This window comes from Pieris rapae, chromosome 7 (assembly GCF_905147795.1).
Source record: "Pieris rapae chromosome 7, ilPieRapa1.1, whole genome shotgun sequence".
In the NCBI taxonomy this organism is placed as follows: domain Eukaryota; kingdom Metazoa; phylum Arthropoda; class Insecta; order Lepidoptera; family Pieridae; genus Pieris; species Pieris rapae.
In genome coordinates this window covers 9,308,880-9,330,068 of record NC_059515.1, presented here as the reverse complement: position 1 = coordinate 9,330,068, position 21,189 = coordinate 9,308,880, and the positions used below count along the sequence as shown (strand labels likewise).

At 33.0% G+C, this 21,189-nt stretch overlaps 2 protein-coding genes across 3 annotated transcripts in view; both read right to left on the bottom strand.

Moving 5' to 3' along the window:
* The window catches only part of LOC110996996 (myosin heavy chain 95F), a 41,094-nt gene extending 20,280 nt beyond the window's left edge, over positions 1–20,814 (bottom strand). For both annotated transcript variants that reach the window (XM_045629031.1, XM_045629032.1), the window contains exons 1-2: positions 20,622–20,814; positions 75–267 (exon numbers count right to left, since the gene is read on the bottom strand). In XM_045629031.1, the coding sequence (XP_045484987.1) occupies positions 75–261 (187 nt within the window). In that variant the 5' untranslated portion in view covers positions 262–267; positions 20,622–20,814. The remainder of the gene's footprint in view (positions 1–74; positions 268–20,621) is intronic.
* On the bottom strand, positions 18,165–18,885 carry LOC110996999 (myophilin-like). The gene has a single exon (XM_022264926.2). It carries the CDS (start codon positions 18,780–18,782, stop codon positions 18,219–18,221), a length of 564 nt encoding a protein of 187 aa, XP_022120618.1. The 5' UTR covers positions 18,783–18,885; the 3' UTR covers positions 18,165–18,218.
* Positions 20,815–21,189: the final 375 nt, after the last annotated feature.

The following is a 21,189-nucleotide window of genomic DNA, read 5'->3' as shown; positions in this document are numbered from 1 at the left end:
AATAGTTTGAGTCTCTTAAGGTCTACAGTTAGCTAGTTCGTAAAAGAAAATGCCTTGTGAAACGCAATACTTACAATTGTCGTCGACATCCTTGGCTGGATCCCCTGCGGGGAATATATCGTCGAAGCTGACCACCCGCTTGGGGTACTTATTGTCTACGGGGAACACGTCTGCCTCCTCCCCCATCAACTCCTGCAGCCGGGCGAGCAGGAAACCCTCGTTGGGGTCTCGCACCCATACCAGCTGCTTGTCCATCGTCATTGTTCACTGGAAATTATATAAATTATTCAATCATCTTACATATAAAATATATTTTAATTGAAAGAAGGAATTCAACTTTGCGTAACATTAGGTATTGTTTGTAAAGGAAGGAGGTGATCAACCATCTGTGTCTGACACGCCATGAACTTGGGAATAAAAATAAATTTATACACGGCATTATAGAATAACACGGGTTTGGAACATAGACTTCAGATAGAAATATAAAATATTATATTTGACAGCTCTAAAATCAGATTCCTAACGCATTAGTTCCATTGAAATAACATACAGAGAAACAATGCTTTGCATGTAAAACAATTGTGGCAACCCTAATTAGTTTTTCATTTTACAATGTTAAATATGATATTACGTGCGCGTCACAATAACCTTAGTCTCATTGTGGGCGATGCGAGTATAAAACCGGTTCTAACTACACCGAGGACGTGAAAATAATGAAAACATTCATTTGTTCACACTTTATTGCACAATGCCACAAAGGCTAGGGGCTGTAATATTAAGTGAGATATCCTAACTAATAATAAGAGGAATTGTTAGTAGGTGCAAACATAATTTTGATATAATATAATAATATATAATTTTAATTATTTAAACGAACACATATAGAAGACACAACTTACAAAAAACAACATATAAAGGAAAATATAACAATTATAAACTACATTATGAAATACAAATATTAAATCAAATGTGCAATATAAAAATTGAATATAGTCTTCTTTGCAAAATTGGTGACGGAACAATTATGCTGAGAACCATTTCCTCAATCAAACTAATATTCTATCAATCTCTTTATTATTTTTAAAAAATCAAAAATCATTTCAATTCATGTAGGTACACTTATGAACGGCAGAAGAAATATACATTGAATGCTTTTAATTTAACATTTACTGCCAGTTTTCAAATCAAGGACGTAGAACGGAAGAGAAGAAATAATCTCTCCGCCAAGTTTTTTCTTTTACACAACGTTTGTAAGGAGCTGCAACCGTTACACCATGTTCCATATGACATTTTAAGTAATAAAGAATAATAATATAAATTAAAAACAAAAATTTGTCCTTTATCAGCAGGAGGCATGGTGAAATACGAGCACGCACTTACACTCGTGGGAACAAAAAGCAAATACAAACTAAATCACCGCATACACAAATTCAAGTATACGGCCAGTCACCACAAGTAGCACCCATTCACGAGTATGACGCATGGCCAGCGATCGCCCTCCTCGCCATATTTTTGGGACAGACAACCCGACGCATGAACGCCTACACAGAGGGGAAAACTAAAAACTTCAGATAAACTTTTCAGGTCACATTTGTTTTCGAGATAAATCAGAATACGTATCTGTTCCAGTCTCATGGTATCTATTAAATTTATCTTTATTTATGTAATAGGAGGCTAACGGGCGGGAGGCTCACTGGTGCTAACTGATAACGGCGTTCATGGACATTGCCAGAAGGCTCGCAAGTGCGTTGCCGGTTTTTAATTTATATACACTTATAGCACTTTAATAGTATGTTGTTGTGATAGCACAGCTAAACATTATTTTAAATACATATTTTGAAAATAATATGTGTTTGAGGTTTGTCCGATTTTTTAGTTTATTCGTCACGCAGATTTTCAAAAAGGAAACAATCTTAATCTAGGTTAGATAATAAAGTTACATAATGTAATAAATAACCAGCAGAACGGAACAGCAACGGTTAGTTCACTTTCGTGACGAATCACTGCTATATGTTATGCAATTAATACGGCGCATATATGATTACTGGTTCTGTACGAGAACATTAAATATATGCTATATTCCGCTTTACTTTACCTTACAGATGGGGATGGGTTATTTTAAGTTTTTAAAGGTTTATTCTCATTCTTAACACTTACATAAGAATATTTTTTATATTATTATTAAAATCATAAACAGTGGAACATCATGCCACCGTCGCATATTAGAGTCCATCTACCAAAAAACTTCGCCGGTGTGTTGGAAACTGTTCTATCGCAGAAGCTTTTGTAAAACTCGCTCCGAAACAGAAATATATTTGCAACCGTATTACGTTCTAATTGTAGATAATTTTACGATTATTATTTATTTACACTTCATTACCTTATACAAAAACCTACATATAAAAAAGCACAGACGGCCTTATCTCTAACAAAGATTTTTATATAAATTTAAAGAGTGCTCGCCTGATATCAAGTATAGTAAGGTAAGAATAACGCAATTCAGATCTCGGCACTAAAATAATAGCGTATAATTTCCAAAAAATAGGCATTTCCTTTGAGAGTTGATTGCCTTCTAAAGTCATTTTCGCCCCTATCGTCAAAATATTCCATCTAGCCCCACATCCGATTAGCAACGGGCACATCACAACAATACCAGTATGATCGCTGAAGCAAGAAGTGTAAAACGGAACTCCAAATAAAGTAGCACACTAATGCCACCGGCCGTTCCGCTAGTGAATACGGAAATAAAAACTCAAAATATGCCCGCACGCCAGCCTGTTGATAAACAAACCGCAGACATGTCTAAGTGTATGAATGGCTCATACGTGCTTCACTCTTTGTGTCTGGATAATGCCACCGTTTTTTAAGTAGCGATACGCTGTATAAGTTGATACAGCACGTATGGACTTGATAAATCCCTTGGGTAGAATGCCTAGCGAACCCCGAGGGCCCATCTTAAGGGCGTGTGATGGGCTGAGGTGTTTTTAGTGGGTAGGGTCTCGCTACCCCTCTGAATAGCAGAGGGTTTTGAGTGGAGATCCAGCCCCACAGTCCCTGCGTCAAGTTCGATATTCTTGATGCGGGCCTGCATTAGTGCATTTCCACCTCATTAAAAAAAAGGACATTCATATTTACTTAATCAAAATTCGCCATAAAAAGTTTTGGTTTCCAGCTATTACTTGCTATCCATTGTTTAGGCATTCAATGTGCGGAACGCGGAATAAAAGATGGACACTAGAAATAACGAAATGGACTGGATCTACTGGAAAGGTATGTATAGGGCGACAAACGAAAGATGAACAATAAAGAACTAGCGGGGAAAAACTGGATGAATATTGCTCAAGACAAATAGAAATGGAAAAATATGAAGGAGGCTTTTAGCCTAAAAGGGCCACACAAAAACTAGACCAATAAAAAAATCTAACTTAAATTTTGTTAAAACTTATACTAACTTAACTAATACTTATATAACGACATGTAAACAAACCAATTCTTGTATGGATTAATAATGTTTTAATATTTTATATTTTGAGATTTGCATGTGCGGCTTTTTATAAATCATCTTTGCATTTATTATGTATACTAATAACTTACATATTTCAGATTATATTCAAATAGTTTTTGCTAGAATCAGATTCAGTTCGATCATAGTTGATACGTTAGTAAATCAAACTAAAATACTATGATCGTTTGAATGATTACTTACAAATTGCTTCAATTAAAAAAATAAGTACAAATAATGTTCGGTTCAATTAAACGCCACGGGATATTTTAAAAATTATTCAACCGAAAAGTCGGTCGAATGTCTGTGATGAAATTGACTTTATTGACTAATCTATGGTTTAGTGCATCGTTTCTGAAGTGGGGAGTCACCCTTTGGGACATCGAGTTGGTTTTAAAAGGGAGTCGCAGTCTGGTGAAAACTAATACAAACTACTACTACTCTCTAACTAACTAATACTTTTTGGCTTTTTCGTGGCTAACAAAAAATTGTTGAGAAACTATGGTAAAAGTATCATCTACTAAATGTAAATTCTCAGCGCTTGAAAATTTTTTTAACGCAAGCCTGCATCGCTCTCGCCTCGAAGTCTTTATGCTAATTTTTATTAGATAAGAAAAAACAAAACAAGTGGAAACCCATAGTGTCTCACAACGAAAGTTCCACACGTAATACACGTATAATATAACAAGATCGTTATGACAGCGATAAAAAATATGGTTTATGAGATCAGACAATGTTTAATATTACATTTAGGTCGAGAAAATTGCTCGAAATCACGAAACAAGCGTACGCAAAGAAATAATTTGAATAGCGGAAATAAATGTAAAGATTAACTCTCTTGAGCAATGTGAAAGTGCAGCGAATTATTTAGAAATTTACGAAAAACACTGTTGAATATTGTCGTGAAGACTTCTTCTTATTGGGTACATTCTTGACAGAGAGGTCGTAATCGTTTTGCCATCGTTGCCTATTAGAGGTCATACTACTGCATTCATTGAATGAACCTCCTACGGCAGGCTTGTGACTTGTCGTCATGTAGAATTTGTCACAAGTAATATAAATATGTATATTTATTAGTAATATATTAGTCTGATATTAATGTTTTTTTTAAATTAAGTAAAATAAAATGAAGTTACTAGCTTTTGAGTTGTTATAGTAATGAATAAATAAAGCCTTCACTGACCGAAAGTCACAGATAAAATAACAATATTTGGTTAGAAAAACTAATGAAGTTTTATGGTCAATTTGTCTTTTGATATATGCCTCCCCATTTTAGCAAATTATGCTCCTATAATGTGTCCAAGAAGTAATAAAAAAAGATACGTCCATATAAGTTTATGTTGCCTATATGTATATGATTACACTAGGGACTGAATCATTCACATTCTTTACACTTTTCAAGTATGAATAATACAGCAAGCAGATATATTAAAATAAAAAAAATCTGTGTAATTCATGATTTCTGCATCTGTTTCACGATAATTTGTCAATCTAATAGGCAAGAAGGTGCCAGCCTCGTTGTTGACTACTCTACTTTATGGGTCTAAGCAAGCCGGTGTCCTCACCATGTTTTTCCTTCACCGATTAAGCGAATAATACGCACATAGAAATTTTCGATTGGTGCACAGCCGGCGATCGAACCTACGACCTCAGGGATGAGAGTTGCACGGTGAAGCCTATAGACTAACTCAGCTTCAAGGTTTTCTCAGGACAATATGTAACCTTAACAAGCCAGTCACTGACGGCGTTACAAAAATGAGTCAATGCAATAAATCTTATCAAATCTTTACGGTATTTTATCAAGCGATAAAATTGTCTGATAGCGTTCTTAGAAATCACATCGAACTATAAGCCAATATTACAATTTACTTTTTTTTTTCCTACAATACAATTCACAGAGTGCGACACACATTTACATGAATTACAATCTAGCCTATGGGGCCGATTAAGTATTACGTAAGCACTATAGAGGGCTGGGGGGTGTTTAAACGAAAAAACGAAATCCATTTTTGAGGATGCCTACAAAAAATGAATACGTTTACTTACTCTTGTAGGAAGGGGGATATTTTCTGCAATTTATCCAAGAGGAATTGATAAACTTTTTTACGAAATACTGGAACCAACCAACAAAAGAAGTATAACTTATTAACCCACTGCCGATTATGTTAAGCTGTTAATGCTTTGGATAAGTTTATACTAATATATTGCAAAGAAGTCGATTGAACTCATAGGTTGATTTTTACAGACGGATGATTTTAAACCCAACGTACAGATATAACATTATTTTTTTGTCAAAGGTACAAACAAAACCCTACACTTTCACTCCCCCAATAAAAAATACGAAAGCATTAGACCTTATCACCCGTTTATTCTTTTGTTTTAGCTAAACAATGAATTGAATTAATATTGTATGAATAACACGAGTTCCCGCGTAGTAATTAGATGATTGATACGGCCTTGGCAATACCTAGCTATATGGGGGAGTAACAATGCGTTCGCGGGGAAATACTTTAACGTGTTGAAATCGATATTAATATGCGGATATTTTTTTAAATGCACAGGAACGTAAAGCCTAGTGAAACCTATATTTCATTTCGGCTGCGAATCGTTTCATTTGTATGATGCGGGAAACACTGTGAGGAAGCCTATAATCTTGGAAATAAGATTTATTAATTAAACTTTCAAAATTTGGAACGCTGTATGCCAGAGGGCTCGCAAGTGTGCACGCGCACCACCGCAATTCTTAAAAGGCCGGCAACGCACTCGCGAGCCCTCTGGCATTGAGAGTGTCCATGGGCGGCGGTACCACTTAACACCACGTGAGCCTCCTGCCCGTTTACCTCGTGTTCTATAAAAAAAGAAAAGTCAGCAACGCACTCGCGCACCCTCTGGAATGGAGAGTATCCATATCACTTAACATCAGGTGAGTCTGCAGCCCACTTGAGTCCTGTTCTATTACAATAAAACCAACCTTCGACTATGCAGTACAAGTTTTTAATAAATTCACAAATACATAACCTATACGTAGATTTAACAGAGACTCACAGTTCAGAGGTGTTTGACCTGACCTGATGACCTCGAAGTGTCTTTCGGAAACGCGTCGTCTCAGACAGCCTTGCAGCTGTACATGTTAAATTATCTTTAATGCTCCCTTTGGTACGAAATAGAACGTTAACGACTGAATTAAAATACAGGGCGAACCATAGACTAAAGCCTGACCATAACTACTTATGTATACGTACTAGTAAATCAAATAAAATATGTATAACAGTTTGCATGACTTTATATAAAAAGTAATCATTATATTACATGATGTTGACACATTTAACCATTGTATTAGCTTTTATATTTTTGTTTATACATATTATTTTTAACTTATTTATTTATTGTTTTTTTGTAGACTTGAATTTACTTACAGGTAGTTACATGTTATTTTGAGGAGATTTGTTAATTGTTTATTCACTTTAATATATCGCTTCAAGAATCGCTTGTATAAGGCCGCCCGTTGTTTAATAACTTATGTAACCCGCTTTTTTAAATATATGTTTACGTACAAGGTAACGAAGTTTAATAAATAAATAAGATATACAGTGGGTTACAGCTCTTTTGGATTTGGTATTTGTTATACACTCACTTCTAACAAATAACGAAATTTAAAAAAAAGGTTATTTTTTAACAGTTTCATTAAAATAGGCAGAAAAACTGACCATCTGCCCTAGGTTTATTTGGTCCACATCACTATCCTCATCAATCTAGGGCATTAGTAAGATTTTTTTTTATAGAACAAGGGGCAAAGGGGCAGGAAGCTTACCCGATGTTAAGTGATACCGCCACCCATGGACACTCTCAATGCCGAGGGCTAGATAAAATAAAAAATAATAAAGCTAGATATAGAATAAAAGCGTTAATATGGTAAAAAAATATATATACATATTGTCGCTAATTATGCCCAATTATTTTATTGTGTCAGACCAACGCTCTAGATTGAGTGTTATTATGAATTTTCCAATTCCAATTTCAAATCCATTTGATCCAAACAGGACGTGCTAAATAAAATACTCACGTGTCATTAGTATTGATGACTAATCCAATGCTTGTATGTAAAATGTCATATTGTAATGTAATCAATATTTATTATGTGCACAGATGGTTGCTCTTAAAACGGTACAGAATGAATTATTACACTTTAATGTCGTGCGGTTTGTGTTTCGTCGTAATATAATACAATTATGTACAACTAAAAGCCAGTTTGTGCCTAGATAATTGTTTAATGTGTTTATGTACTTAACGTCAACCATATACATCGTCATAGATTTTTTACCTTTTTCATACGTACTAACTTTTTTTGGGTATAGTCGGAGAATAAAGAAATCTGCTGAGTTCCAACAAACCAACCAACCATAGCACCAAGTAGTATTTATTATAAATGAATGCTCTTAGAAGATTTTTACAGTTTACTGTATGGAAACAAAGCCAGTATGAACAAATAGTATTTTATTTGATTGCTTTTTAATCCGTTCAATGACTGATTATAGGCTTAACAGATTTACGTACAACTTCTATTAGGAGCATAATCCGCTTTCGACCTAGAGACGGTTTTACTTATGCAGGGTATTATCCTCTTGATTATTTAATTTAAAAAAACTACTCAATTGTAGCTAATTTCACTGATGATCCCCAACCCTGTGTTGTGGGTGACCAGATACTTTTCCGTGGTTCATATATACGTGGCACAATTTGTAAAAATAAGACTAAACTAACAAAATTTATATAAAACTACTAGCTGCCCCTACGAACTGCGTTTCTCATTAATGCCTATCCAACCTTTTTAGTACATATCAACATGGAACTTTTTGCTATACTACCCCAGACTGTTCGGATTTCCGAAATGAAAACTTCCGAAAATTAGAGGTTGATTGTAGAGGGTAGATGAAAATTAAGGTTTGTTTGTATTTTTGTATGTCATTAAAAAAATGTCTAAAAAATATTTCTTTTTTAAGGTATTGAAAGATAGATATAGTAGAGTTATCAGACTTACAGAATACGTATTAAATAATATATCATAATAACCGGTTGAGCCGTTGCGGAGGAGTATGGTAACTAACATTGTGACACGAGAATTTTATATATATATAGATGATAACTTATGACAACAGCCTTTTATTATAAGTCACTATTTCCTAGTCAAAGCCTTCACGTTCAACCCATAAAAATCAAAATAAAAATTCGCACTGTAATGAGTAAAATAGTATTTGTCCTGTGAATCATCTACTAAATTGCCATTAGACCTCCGGGGTCGCGATTTGCGCATTACAGAATTAAGTGTAATAAATTGAGGCAGAGAAGCGGCTGTCCTCATGAAGAGATATGAGCACTAATTGTATTCGTTTATTATTTCTCTAAGTGATTTGTCGTAAATATATGTATACTAAGATCGACTGAATTTAAGATGTTTTTGAAGTTATACTTCTTTTGGCACGTTAGGGAAAAATTATAAGAGTAATTTTTTTCCAAAGCACGCACACCATCACAAAAACGACACACTGAAGTTAGCTATAGTCAACATTTTAGATTTTTCCATTGTTAGTGTCGTACAAACGTAGAATAAGGCGAAAGATAAAATTTTCGAAAATATTTTACCTTGTTACGCCAAAGAAATATAACTTCTAACGCGTGTATAATAAGTACGTTTTTATGTCTATTATATTAAAATACTGCATAATAAAAACAATTATTGTTCTTGTTAAAAATAGTTAAGTTTCTCTCGACATAGACAAATTATTTACAAGATATTACGACATGATACCGTTAAGCATGGCATTCACCTCCTTTTGTTTATGGGTAACTATAAAGGGGACTCGGCGGAAGATCCTTTAAACAAGAAAACTCATATGTCTGCCCCATGTCACATTTATTGGTTTCGGCATTTCTTTTTTATCAAAAGTACTTCAAGTGGATACAATTATTGTAGCCTTAATTCGTTTAGCCCAGTTTATTCACGTCGATAGCTGAAGGTAAAGCGGCTTATGGACGATGTAGGTCGCTGGGAAAATGAGAAGCACGGAAGGCTCTATTGATATAAGAATTTCATTCATATCATATGAAATACGTAATTGTATTTATAATAAATAAATTATCACGACTTTGCTTGCCTTACAATTGAAACAGGTCTATAGTTTGAATTGTAATAAATAAACGCTTTTTTTATGTGCTTAATTAAAATATTTTATTTTTATTTTCGTCATGCTTAAAAAGTTATAGTCATTGCTTGAATCAAATTTTTCATTATCAATAAACACTGGCGACTCGAACATAAGGTCTTCCATATTCAACTATTTTATTTCTATGAAATACGACTGGTATCTTAAATAGAAATCAGGCGATATTCAGAAAACGCTTTAAATTGTGTAATGTTTCGGATATGTATAGTTTTTATCTTATTAAAAATATATATGAAGTATTGCGACCCTCGCCATATTTTAGAGAGAGAGACTTTTAGACGCGTGAACCTCTGTCCCCGCTAAAGCGACTGTGTGCCCAGAAACATGTCAAAAGTTGCCCATACCTGGTTTAACATAAGGCGCGAATTGTCCATGCACATACTACACTGAAATCGTCTTCACGGTTAGCGTCAGCAAGCTTACCACTTACGTGATTATTATTAAACATCTATTGCCGACAGTCGTTCGTTTAACAAATACAATGGTTAAAATTCTGACATTGAAGTATGTCGGCCATTATCTTATCGTAAGACAAAGAGAATCTTAGAATACACTTGTTGTCGTATTTCACCACGGTAGATAAAAATAGATTGTAAGAGAATTGAATGCGGTAATTACGGCTATCATGTTTAATGGAATGTTAAACTTACATCTGTGCACACTGAAGTATGACACGCCAAAAGAAATGGAAAGTTCTAGATGAGTGTATTGTTTTGTATGTATCCGATTTACGCAAAATTAATTGCTGTTAATTGAACGGCTAATGTAGCTAGTTGGCTGCGACATATATATTAGATGATCACATAGTCTATAGTTCCAATAACAATTTTTACCTTACACTTGGCACAAAAACACAGTAACACATTAAACCAGCAAACCGTAATACGTTTTTAATGTAATGAATTAATCATAATGTAACAACTTTTTCAATATCTTCTATCACGCAAATGGTCACTTGACGTAATCTCGTTGGTCATGGTGTAACTTACATCGCTTCATCGGAAACATTTACGATTTTATTAGTAAGTAATATTAACATTTACAGATTAGTACTATTCTCACATGTTGATATTCGTGACGCTATATTTTACCACCAAATTATATCAAATTTAATTATTAAAAACAAATAAAACACAAAATTTGGTCACAATTTCTCCGTCCGAAGCATCGACGTTCATTACATTAATATAATAATTTGTTTACAATGTTGTAATGGTACAATATGTATCAAGATTATAAATTGAGAAAATATTAAAGAAATAGATGATAGAGAGATATAGAAGAGATAGAATTATAGATTTTATGGAGGCGGCTTATAAGGCAGTCAAAATACATGAGTCACAGTGTATTGACACGTGTTGAAGTCGCCCATTGCCAAGGATGAACTGTATTTGGTGAGCGAAACCGGTTCGTAATGTTGGTCAATCGTTCAACGCAATCGCGGAACGCTTTAATAACGGAATTTTAAATTGCGGACTACTTAAATTTTAGATAATTAAAAAAAAAATGCTACACTTATGTAATGTGTTAAAAACGCTTGTTAAGAATGAATATACCATATTAATTACCAAATAATGTTTACTTCAGTCATATCAAATATATGGAACACCCAAATGAAAATTCATTTACTCAGGCAAGATAGGCCTATGAATGTCAATATTAAAACGATAGCTAATGTCCTGTGGTTTTACCAGCAATAATTTGGTCGTGCTGTATAGCTAGTGACACGGCCCTTCGAATTACGAATCCCGCTGTCTCAGAAATGAACTGTGGGACGAAAAATTATCCCGTTTTCAAACACCGCGCGTCAGACAGCAGAGTATAAAAAAAACGTGCAAGAACTGTCATTCTTATCTGAAATCGTCACATACACAAACATTTTGGGTACCTATAATTTGTGATTCGTAACTTATAAGCCAACTATCTTTTTCTAAATTAAAAAAAAGTTTTTTTTTTCATTTAAGTACAACTTATTTTCTATTTGACCTAAATTAAAGCAATATCCCGTTTTCAGTCAACGAATCTTCACTCACTTTATGCACTGTACCGAGTCTAATTTAATAAAATACAAAAATAATTTTTATACATCGATCCTCTAGAGTTCCTGCGAATACGAATCTAAACAAGCTCTTTAAAAGACGTTGCCCTTATATTTATTTGTAACAGCCATCTGCATCTGACACTCGTTGTCGATATTATGGGACTATATTATCCTTCATCGTACGAGAAAGTCCTAATGGGCACGTATAAAGAAAAGTACATTTACAGCTGGGATTCGAACTTACATTTATTTTATTTATTTATTTATTTCCATCTATTTACATCAAGGATCTTAGTCACGCGAAAGCCACAACAGATGTGTTCAGAATTTAAAATTACTTATCTGTTCACAAATAATGAACTGTTGACATTCTACTTAAGCGACAGTACGGAACGGTTTTGAAATTTCCGCTTACTGAATGTTTTTGCATTGTAAATGGCGCATTTCTGCTTGTCACTTTATCACTAGAAACATTACATACTGTTATAATATGACAAGTCACAACTCTCTCCACAAAAGTTAAAAGTCACAAATTATATAATCAAGATTCTAGAAAGTCAAAAGCAATATTAGTTCCTGGAGTTTAATGTTGACTTTAATAGATTTGTTTACAAAAAGTTACTTAAATCTAAACCGACCGAAAGACGTTTACTTTGTATTATAACAATGACTCGAGTAGCAACCAAATATTGCATGATTACGGCAAAAAATAACATACGATAGAGAATGTTGGAGGAGGCAGAGAAATAAAGGTTTATTATCTTCCAATTCTTTTAACATTACATTTGACACATCACGCGTTGCTAAGTGACAAATAAACAACTCCTATTTTCGTACACATCTGTTAAAATCATAAGTAAATGGGAATATTAAAAATAACACAAGTATCTGTAGCAAAACTAATCTTTCACCGATTCCTTACGACACAGAAAAACGAATTTTCAATTATCAAAGGGACATGATGAACATGAAAACACGGTTTTAATTAGAGCAATTGAAATCAATAAGGTTAAATACAATCGCGCAGGTTAACGAATAAATCATCGCGGGGTGTATCCATGGTCGTATCAATTTGTCCCCCAGCGGGAATTTTAATAGGAATGACGCAGGTAAAGGTGTTACGAATGACCTAGGTATCAGACGTGCCTATTAACTGTTCTATTATTTTTGTATCTAAATAATATATAAAACCAAGTTACACCACTTATAACTCAAGATCGGCTGGATCGATGTTAGTTATCTCTTTTTTAGTGGATTTTTCTATGCTCCGAATAGCAGGTATAATAATAATAAGCCTCGTATCCTGAACTGCTTTCTTCCTTCTTTGTACAGTGGTGTCTGTTTCTTTATAAAAATCTCTTAGGTCAGTGTGCCTCTTGGCAAAGGCATCCTCTAACAATCCCATTTTAGTTCCTTTAATGCTTCTTCAAGTTCTAATAAAGATTCTGGCGTTCTAGTATTTAGTGTTGCTACGTATAACTTGTTTTCATTCCTTTTGGTTTGTTGTCCGAATATCAGAAAGTGCTTTAACATGTAATATCGCAATTTAAGCGATAGAGAAGAGACCCAATATGTAAAACTGCCATTCCTCTTTAGCAATGGCAAGCAATAAAACATTTATGTATTTCCAAAAACAGAATGTGATGAAAAAAATGAAATCCTAAATTAAGTTTAACTAATGTTAACAAGATATTATAAGACTGTTAGGCGGAACGATGTTAGCCAGGTCAGATAGTTGTGATATAGACTAAACAGTATTAATGCCCTACAATCTTCATTATTGATAATTAGTCATTAGTAAACTATTTTTGATTCATATAACTACTATAGAACAGTCAGGAGTAGGTAGAAAATTATACTGTCCTACTGAACATGTCCGCACAAAATCTGGTTAGGCATTAATAAGATTTCGTCAAGTGAATATTACAGAGAAATTTAAAAAAATACGTAACTTAAAAAATATCTCCTACTTTCTGTATATGTTTCCATTGTTTATTTTATTTTATTTTAAAAGTCCACATTTAAGGTTTAAAAAGCCTTAAATGTCGACTTTCCATGTTAATATTTAAATTAAGACTATCTATGTTTTGTTCGTAAGATCCTTGGTGACGATAGTGATGAATGCCATACATTATTCAATGATCTACTTAGATTACTATGGACTGTATTATATATCATTTATTTACATAAAAAAACTAAGTTATTTTGTAAAAACTAAGCAGTAGAATGAGACTACGGATTTTTTTTATTTTTAATAAATTAATAAGTTGTGGTATGCCTATTGTTCTTGTATATAGTTGAAAAATATTATATAACAGTCACTTCATGTCAGATGTGATTCACTATTCTGTGCAAGAAATATAAATAAAAGATGACGCTAGCTTTCTAGATACCCATTGTAAGGGTAATTTAAATACTTAATTAAAACTGTTTTGTTTGTCTATTTTATAATTTATTTTATTTACTTATGAAAACACCTGCCCAACAGGAGACTCTAAATTCACAAGGGTGCACATAAAGTGAATAAACCTTACAGACGCAAAAAAAGCAAACATACGAAATTAATTAGGGAAAACAAAACACAATAAGAATACAATAAATTAATTAACTACTATAGGCACTAACAAATAAAATAACTTTTGATAGTTCACTCAACGGACAATGAAAAAGGTTTGTAAACCTAGATAGGCATGCGTTAAATAAATTAATACGCCTATACATAAATAAATATATTATATATTCAATAGACGCAAAAAGGAATCTATAAACAATCTACGGCCTCTACACAGAATGCGATGTATGATGTCAAATGAGAATTCTCAATGATAACTTAACGAAGGAATATCAAGACTTCATAATTCTTGAGAAATATGTGAGTTGTAATATTATGGACATTTCCCAAGATGCTGATCATATGTTGCAGTAAAAAGGGTATTAATAGAAATGGCAATCTGCGTTGAACAAGTTCTATCAGCGGATGCGTGCCCGTTAGTGGATGATAATCTCAACTTGATTGAGTAACGGTAAGAGACTCGAGTTTTGCAGATTTATGCTACTTGATGACTATTAACTGGGGCATTTACTATGTTACTGAAGTATTCTATTCAATTATGTTAGTAACTGAAGCTGGCATGTTACTTGCGACCTTTTGGCTAATAATCCACTAACTACTATTAGTTAAGTTACTACATATTATATACATTTAAGTTTATAATTAGAATTCAGAAGCGTAAACAAATGTAAGCTCAAGGGCATGGAACTAAAATATTTCACAGAAATGAGCAAATACCAGATCATCTAATTACTTAAACTTTTCGTCCACGTCAATTATCTATTCATCACTAGGTATCAGGTGCGATTAAAATATAATATCTCTTCGTTGTTCAACCCTGTCAAGCCTTACTGAGAAACGACACAGATTATTTTGTAAGCAGACACTTTGTAGTGTGTCATGTGAACATATGGGAAGCCACACTTTATACTAATAAGATCGATATTAGCTCCACAACCATTTCTCTACCTGTAAATACCACAAAATATTCAACGTTAGTTTGTTCACGCAGTGAGGTTTCCCAGGTTTTTGCCGCATCATCAAGGAAATGAGACATCGGAAGCTGAGGACGGCTGTTAAGATAAACCCGAATAATTGTATTTTGAAACGAACTGAATGATCGAAGTGTCAAAGGATTAGTTTTTGAGTCTAAAGTACATAATATATATGGATAAATTTAGCCATAAGCCTAATATATTGTTCACATTTTCAGACCTCAGATATCTGTACGTTTCATGAACACATGTCAATCTAATAGGAAAGTAGGTGATAAGCCTCCTGTGTCTATCAACTTTTTTGTTCTAAGGCAGAGTAAACCACTGACTTCACACTTCACCATTCGAGCGAATGTTTCACAGCCGAGGATCGACCACAAGGATGAGTCGCACGCTGTCGCCTATATGCTAACACGACTCATAGCACACATACCAACACATTATTTATTCGTTTAAACTTCGTTACATTACAAATAAAAACAAATGCCAAATTATTATGGATGCATCGGCCATATCATATACCTTATCATTTTACACAAAAATTCTCTTGGTCTTGCGATTAATAGGAACAAGAAAAACGTAATAAGTGCATTATGGAGTCCAATAAAAATGTTAGTAAAGTAATGATTAATTAACCCAAGTGAATGAATAGATAAATCACCAATTATGTCCTTGAATATCCCATGTTGAAATACTTGTATAATGCCGAACTAAAATTTAGGAATAAATTCCCATTTGTTTATTGCATTATAAACTACATGACGTGTAAATTTATAACTTCACTTTCTAAAGATTGAACATCTACTTAATCATAGGAAGTCGCAAAGTCATAAGAGTAGCACATTTATCATTTGATTTCCCTGACACTTTCACCAATCATATCGCAAGACAAATTCATCGATTATAACGATAAAAATGTTTTTAAAGAAAATATATTAATAATAATTAACTGTTATTCCTTACAGTCGAGTGGTAACTCTTTCCTAAAAAATAACAAATTCGAATATTACAAAAACGAAGGAAAAGTCACGGAAGACAAAACAAATGACTGTCAAAACAAAAGAAGCATACTGACGTCAAATCCCAACGTTTATGCAATTTCGATAATCGCGCGGCAAACTCAACATTTAAGTCCAGACGACTTTCACAAATCTATCTTACCTTTATTAAATACATATAAAACAAATGGCATTTCATATTGATATAACAACGAACATGATGTAAAAATTACGCATTATCCGATAATATGATTTATCCGTGTAATATTCACGGCAATAAGTCTCATGCATACTAAGTTTTTTTATTAAACTCTTATTAATCAGTGATTTTATTAGGTAATTAATAATATTCATCATTAATATTTCGTCCACATATTTTTTGCTACTTGAAGATTTAACGTATACCTAGTACTTATATCTTTGGTGGAAGACATTAAGAGTTTTAATGTTAAATCATAAAAGTTTTAGAGATAACTAAACAAGCAATATTTGTATGTTTTTCGATAGATTTAAAAACTCACACTAAGGGTCAATGTCACCACAAACAATCCGCATTTCCTCTCTTTCTTTCATATATAGGTACAAATAGGTGTAAAAGAGACAATTAAATCCTGGTTAGGATATCCGTACATCCGGTGATCAGTGACGCGTGACCATAGTTTCCGGCAGGGTGCTAGTGTTTTGTTTACATTTTAAACATGTTCTATGTTGCTGAACATTAATTACGAGGAGCGGGGACCGAAAAAAGAGGAAGAAAACCCCCTTTTCATCGTTAAATATTCTGTATGAATCGTTGTACACTGCGCTCCAGATTACACGGAGTGAATTATGATTTCATAAAAAATCTTTTAACCTCTACATCGAAATAAGAACACTTATATGTATCACATAGTACATCAAGGGGGACGTATGAATTTAAATATTTAAGACGGGCTTTTAGATTTCATATTTATTAGATATTTACGAATATTAATTTACTTAAAGTCGTTTTATTAGCACTCTCGATGAAAATATTTTCCAAGAACGTAATATGCGAGTATGACATCATCGAAATAATTTGTACTCCGCCGACAATATTATCAATTTGTCAAATTAAACTAAGAATAGATAAGATAATTATCAATTGCACTTCAACTGAATTCTTCGTGATCGATTAATAAAAGTGATTTGAAATTGCATTTGCTAATTATTTTTTTTAGTTATGATGTAACTAGTAATGCTGTTATGAACTTTAGTTTAATAGTTATAAGAATTTCATTAATTATAACACATGTCTCGATTCAAATAAGTAATCTATAAAGATAGTTTCCTAGGAAACACCACAGTTAGATCAATACAGTGCAAACAATATGCGGGTTTTACAGGGTTGGTTATTGGGGCCATGACATTTCGTAAATGCTATTTAGGGTTTAGCATAAATAGGGTAAGGTAAGAATGTCTTATGAGGCGTAATGTCAACAATCAGCGATTACCATGAAAGATAAACGTGGCGTGAAGTACATATTATATGCACTTCAAAGGCAATAAACTATGCGATAAATTAATGCTTTAATTTATTATCCATTGTAAAAGCATACTACGATAAGAGATTTTAAATATTTTTCCATAAAAATAGGTCATAGCAAAAGTACTGAACCGATTTAAAAAATTCTTTCACCATTTGAATGTTACATGATCACCGATTAATATAGGCTATTGTTAAGGATATCTACTATAACTAATGGTAACCAAGGTGGGAAAAATGCCTATAAAATATATTTCATCGCATGCGCTGCGGAAACTATTGATGTCTCAAAAATTAATGTCCATCTGTCCGAAGCGGGGACGATCCGCTAGTCGTAAATAAAAGGCAGTAATGCAAAATTTAAAAAAGTTTATTAAATAAATACAAATGATCCAATAAATAATGCCTACATTTGTCGCCTATTACCAAAAGAAATTCCCGATTGTTGACCTTTATTCGTGCCGTATTGCAGGGAGATGACATGTTGTCCAGCGTTCAATTGTTCTTCGGAGAAGTCTCGAACATTCTTATCTGCTTCCTTAGGACCGAACGCAGGCAGATTATAATTACCAGCCTTCCTACCCAACGACTGGAGACATATTAAGACGGAATACAAATTCTGCTTCTCCCAAAGATCAATTGTTTGGAATGTCTCCTGCGGCGGCACACCCAACTTAACGGCTGCTTCCAAAAACGCGTTAATATTTTCCATGCATTTGAAAGCCATAGTGGACTTATTCACCTTCTTGACCAGGCCCTCTTGAAATTTGTTGACTATTTTACAAAGGATTGTTCCATCTTTCAGCGTTTCGTAGAGGTTTTCTGCATCTCCGGCAGTGTTTATTGGTTCATCTGTGATCTGTTTGACCCATTCTAAGGTTTCAGTGGCGATGTCATCACTGTATTTACTGTTGATCCTCGCCTGGGCTTCAGCATTTATGCCGGCTTTTCCTGCGCGGTATTCAGCCATTTTGTGCTGTTAGGATTGTGGACACGTATACACTGGGCTTCTTGTGATAAGCACTTTGATATCGGTAGGACGATATACTCCTGATAGTGATTATCGGTGTATGCGACGAACAATAGATATCCTACAGATATCAGGTGAAATAAAAGACCAATTTATAAATGAATATTATGTTCAAGATAAGGATACGATTATAATCACGGATATTGGCTGGCTATCATTGAAACTGAAATTCCAATTATAGAGGAGAAATGTCTTTGTTTTACCTATTATCAGGTAGACATAGTAGTAATTTTCAAGTAGGTAGGCAAAGTTAATAATTTTTCTACACCTTTCTATAGCTATAAGGCTATACTATAAGGCAAAGGAAATAGTTGCACAATACTGATATGAGTTTATTCTAACATATTAACAAGTTGTAAAGTGATTTTCAGAAATGATATAATATATAAACATTGCTCTTTGTTTTACTTGCTGCTTGCTATACAACAGTCAAAACATTGCTTAAGGTAAATAATGCAATAAAATTGTGTTTATATAAACTTACCCAAAAGGTGTTTAACAAATTAAGATGCACTTAGAAATAGTTGTAGTTTCTATTTACTTTGTATTATTATTGAAGTTGTATAAGGTATATCCATAACATAATGTAGACATGACATTATAAAGAATGGGACCTAAGACATATGCATTATATATAAGATATAAAATTAGGTAATTTATATATACTTATTTAATAAATTTCTGTGAAAAATGAAATAGATACACATAGCTAAACCATGCACGGACATAACAGCATCAAGGCAGTGCATTTATAATATTAAAAATTTATCAAAGTACTCGTGTTTACTATCCTGGTGAAGCAATAAAGGCTAAAGAGATGAAATGCAAAGCAATCATAGTGGAAGGCCAATAAATTGTGAATACTTAACCATTGTAATTTTAGCATTTACGAAATGAAATTTTGTTAAATTTCTATTGTTTCAACCAAACAATGCAATTGCACGAAGGTTATTGTGAACAAAGAACTAGATCCTATCACTGAGTCTGATAAAATTAAATGGTGATAATTTTAAAGGTTGGATAAATATACCAAGTTATTATTATTGAATTGCTACTTGTACAAAAAATTTAAGTAAGCAGAAAGATTTTCAAATTACTTTCACTAACACCACTCCTTAGTAAACTAGCTTTTAATCAAACAAAAATATAAAACATATCCATAGTTATAGTAAGAGGAAAACAATAAAACAAATTTATGTTACTTCAATGATAAATTTTGAAGAAACATTCAGTACCTATTAAATATTATTTTTATTTTAATATGTTATAAGTTTTGTAATACCACGTAGTAATAAATATACAAAAGCAGCAAGTCTTATTGGAAATTTTTAGCATACAACACTTTTATCAACCATTAACAACAAAACTTTTAGTTGTAATATGTGGTTATATTATTCAAACCTATTTTTTCATTTATTTAATATTAAATTGGAAATAATATATATTTTCTTTTAATATTTGTTAGAGCATTAATAGACAGTAGTCATTTTCTTATGACGTCATAAATATTTCTTAATATATAACCTTCGGCGGTAACTGTGTGAATTTTTAAATAAAAACTTTTTAAAGTTGTGTTTCAAAGTTAACCAGCTATCCACGGCCAGTTTTACAGTAGTCATATACACCCTAGTATACACAATGTTCCAAATATGGTTTTCTTTGAATAAATTCGTCCTGAAAATGTTTGATAACGCAGTAGTAGAAGTATTGATAAACTTTTACTTAAATCCTATTAGGTACGAGTCACTATCTTAACATCTAATTTACGATATAACTTACCGATTGGTCTCCTTTGCAAAGATCAAAATTTCCAAGACACGTTTGATGTTAAAAAACAATAATCATTTTACAGAAATACACAAATCACCTCACTTCAAACTTTCACAAAGTAAAATAAAAATATTATTTTTAAAATCCGCAGTCTGCTTGCCAACACGTCTGCGCGGCGTTTCAGTCTTGACTGTTGACATGACAATTTGACAACGGCAAATTATTTCGACACTAAACTGAAACTGACAATTGACATAGAGTTAAGAAATATGCGTTATTCTGATTCGTCAGCACAAAATCATTTTTTCTCTTGTGTCAGAATCAGAAAAGGAAAGTAAACGTATTTTTAAGTACTTACCTATGTGCTATGAAACTATTAGAATTAACGTAAAAGGTTTATAAAACTTGTATAATATTGTAATGGTTTATGGTAGCTTTAACATTTTAATATTACAATTGGTTAGATTGCTTTTCACGGAGTTTACATATATACAGATTAATCATAAATAATCTCCAATGGGAACTGGGCCGGCCTTATATTATAATAATAAATAATGATTCATTTAATTTAAAAATA

What these genes read in the sequence shown, in the direction of transcription:
- LOC110996999 (XM_022264926.2), bottom strand. Translation starts at nt 18,782, where the DNA reads ATGGCTGAATACCGCGCAGGAAAAGCCGGCATAAATGCTGAAGCCCAG.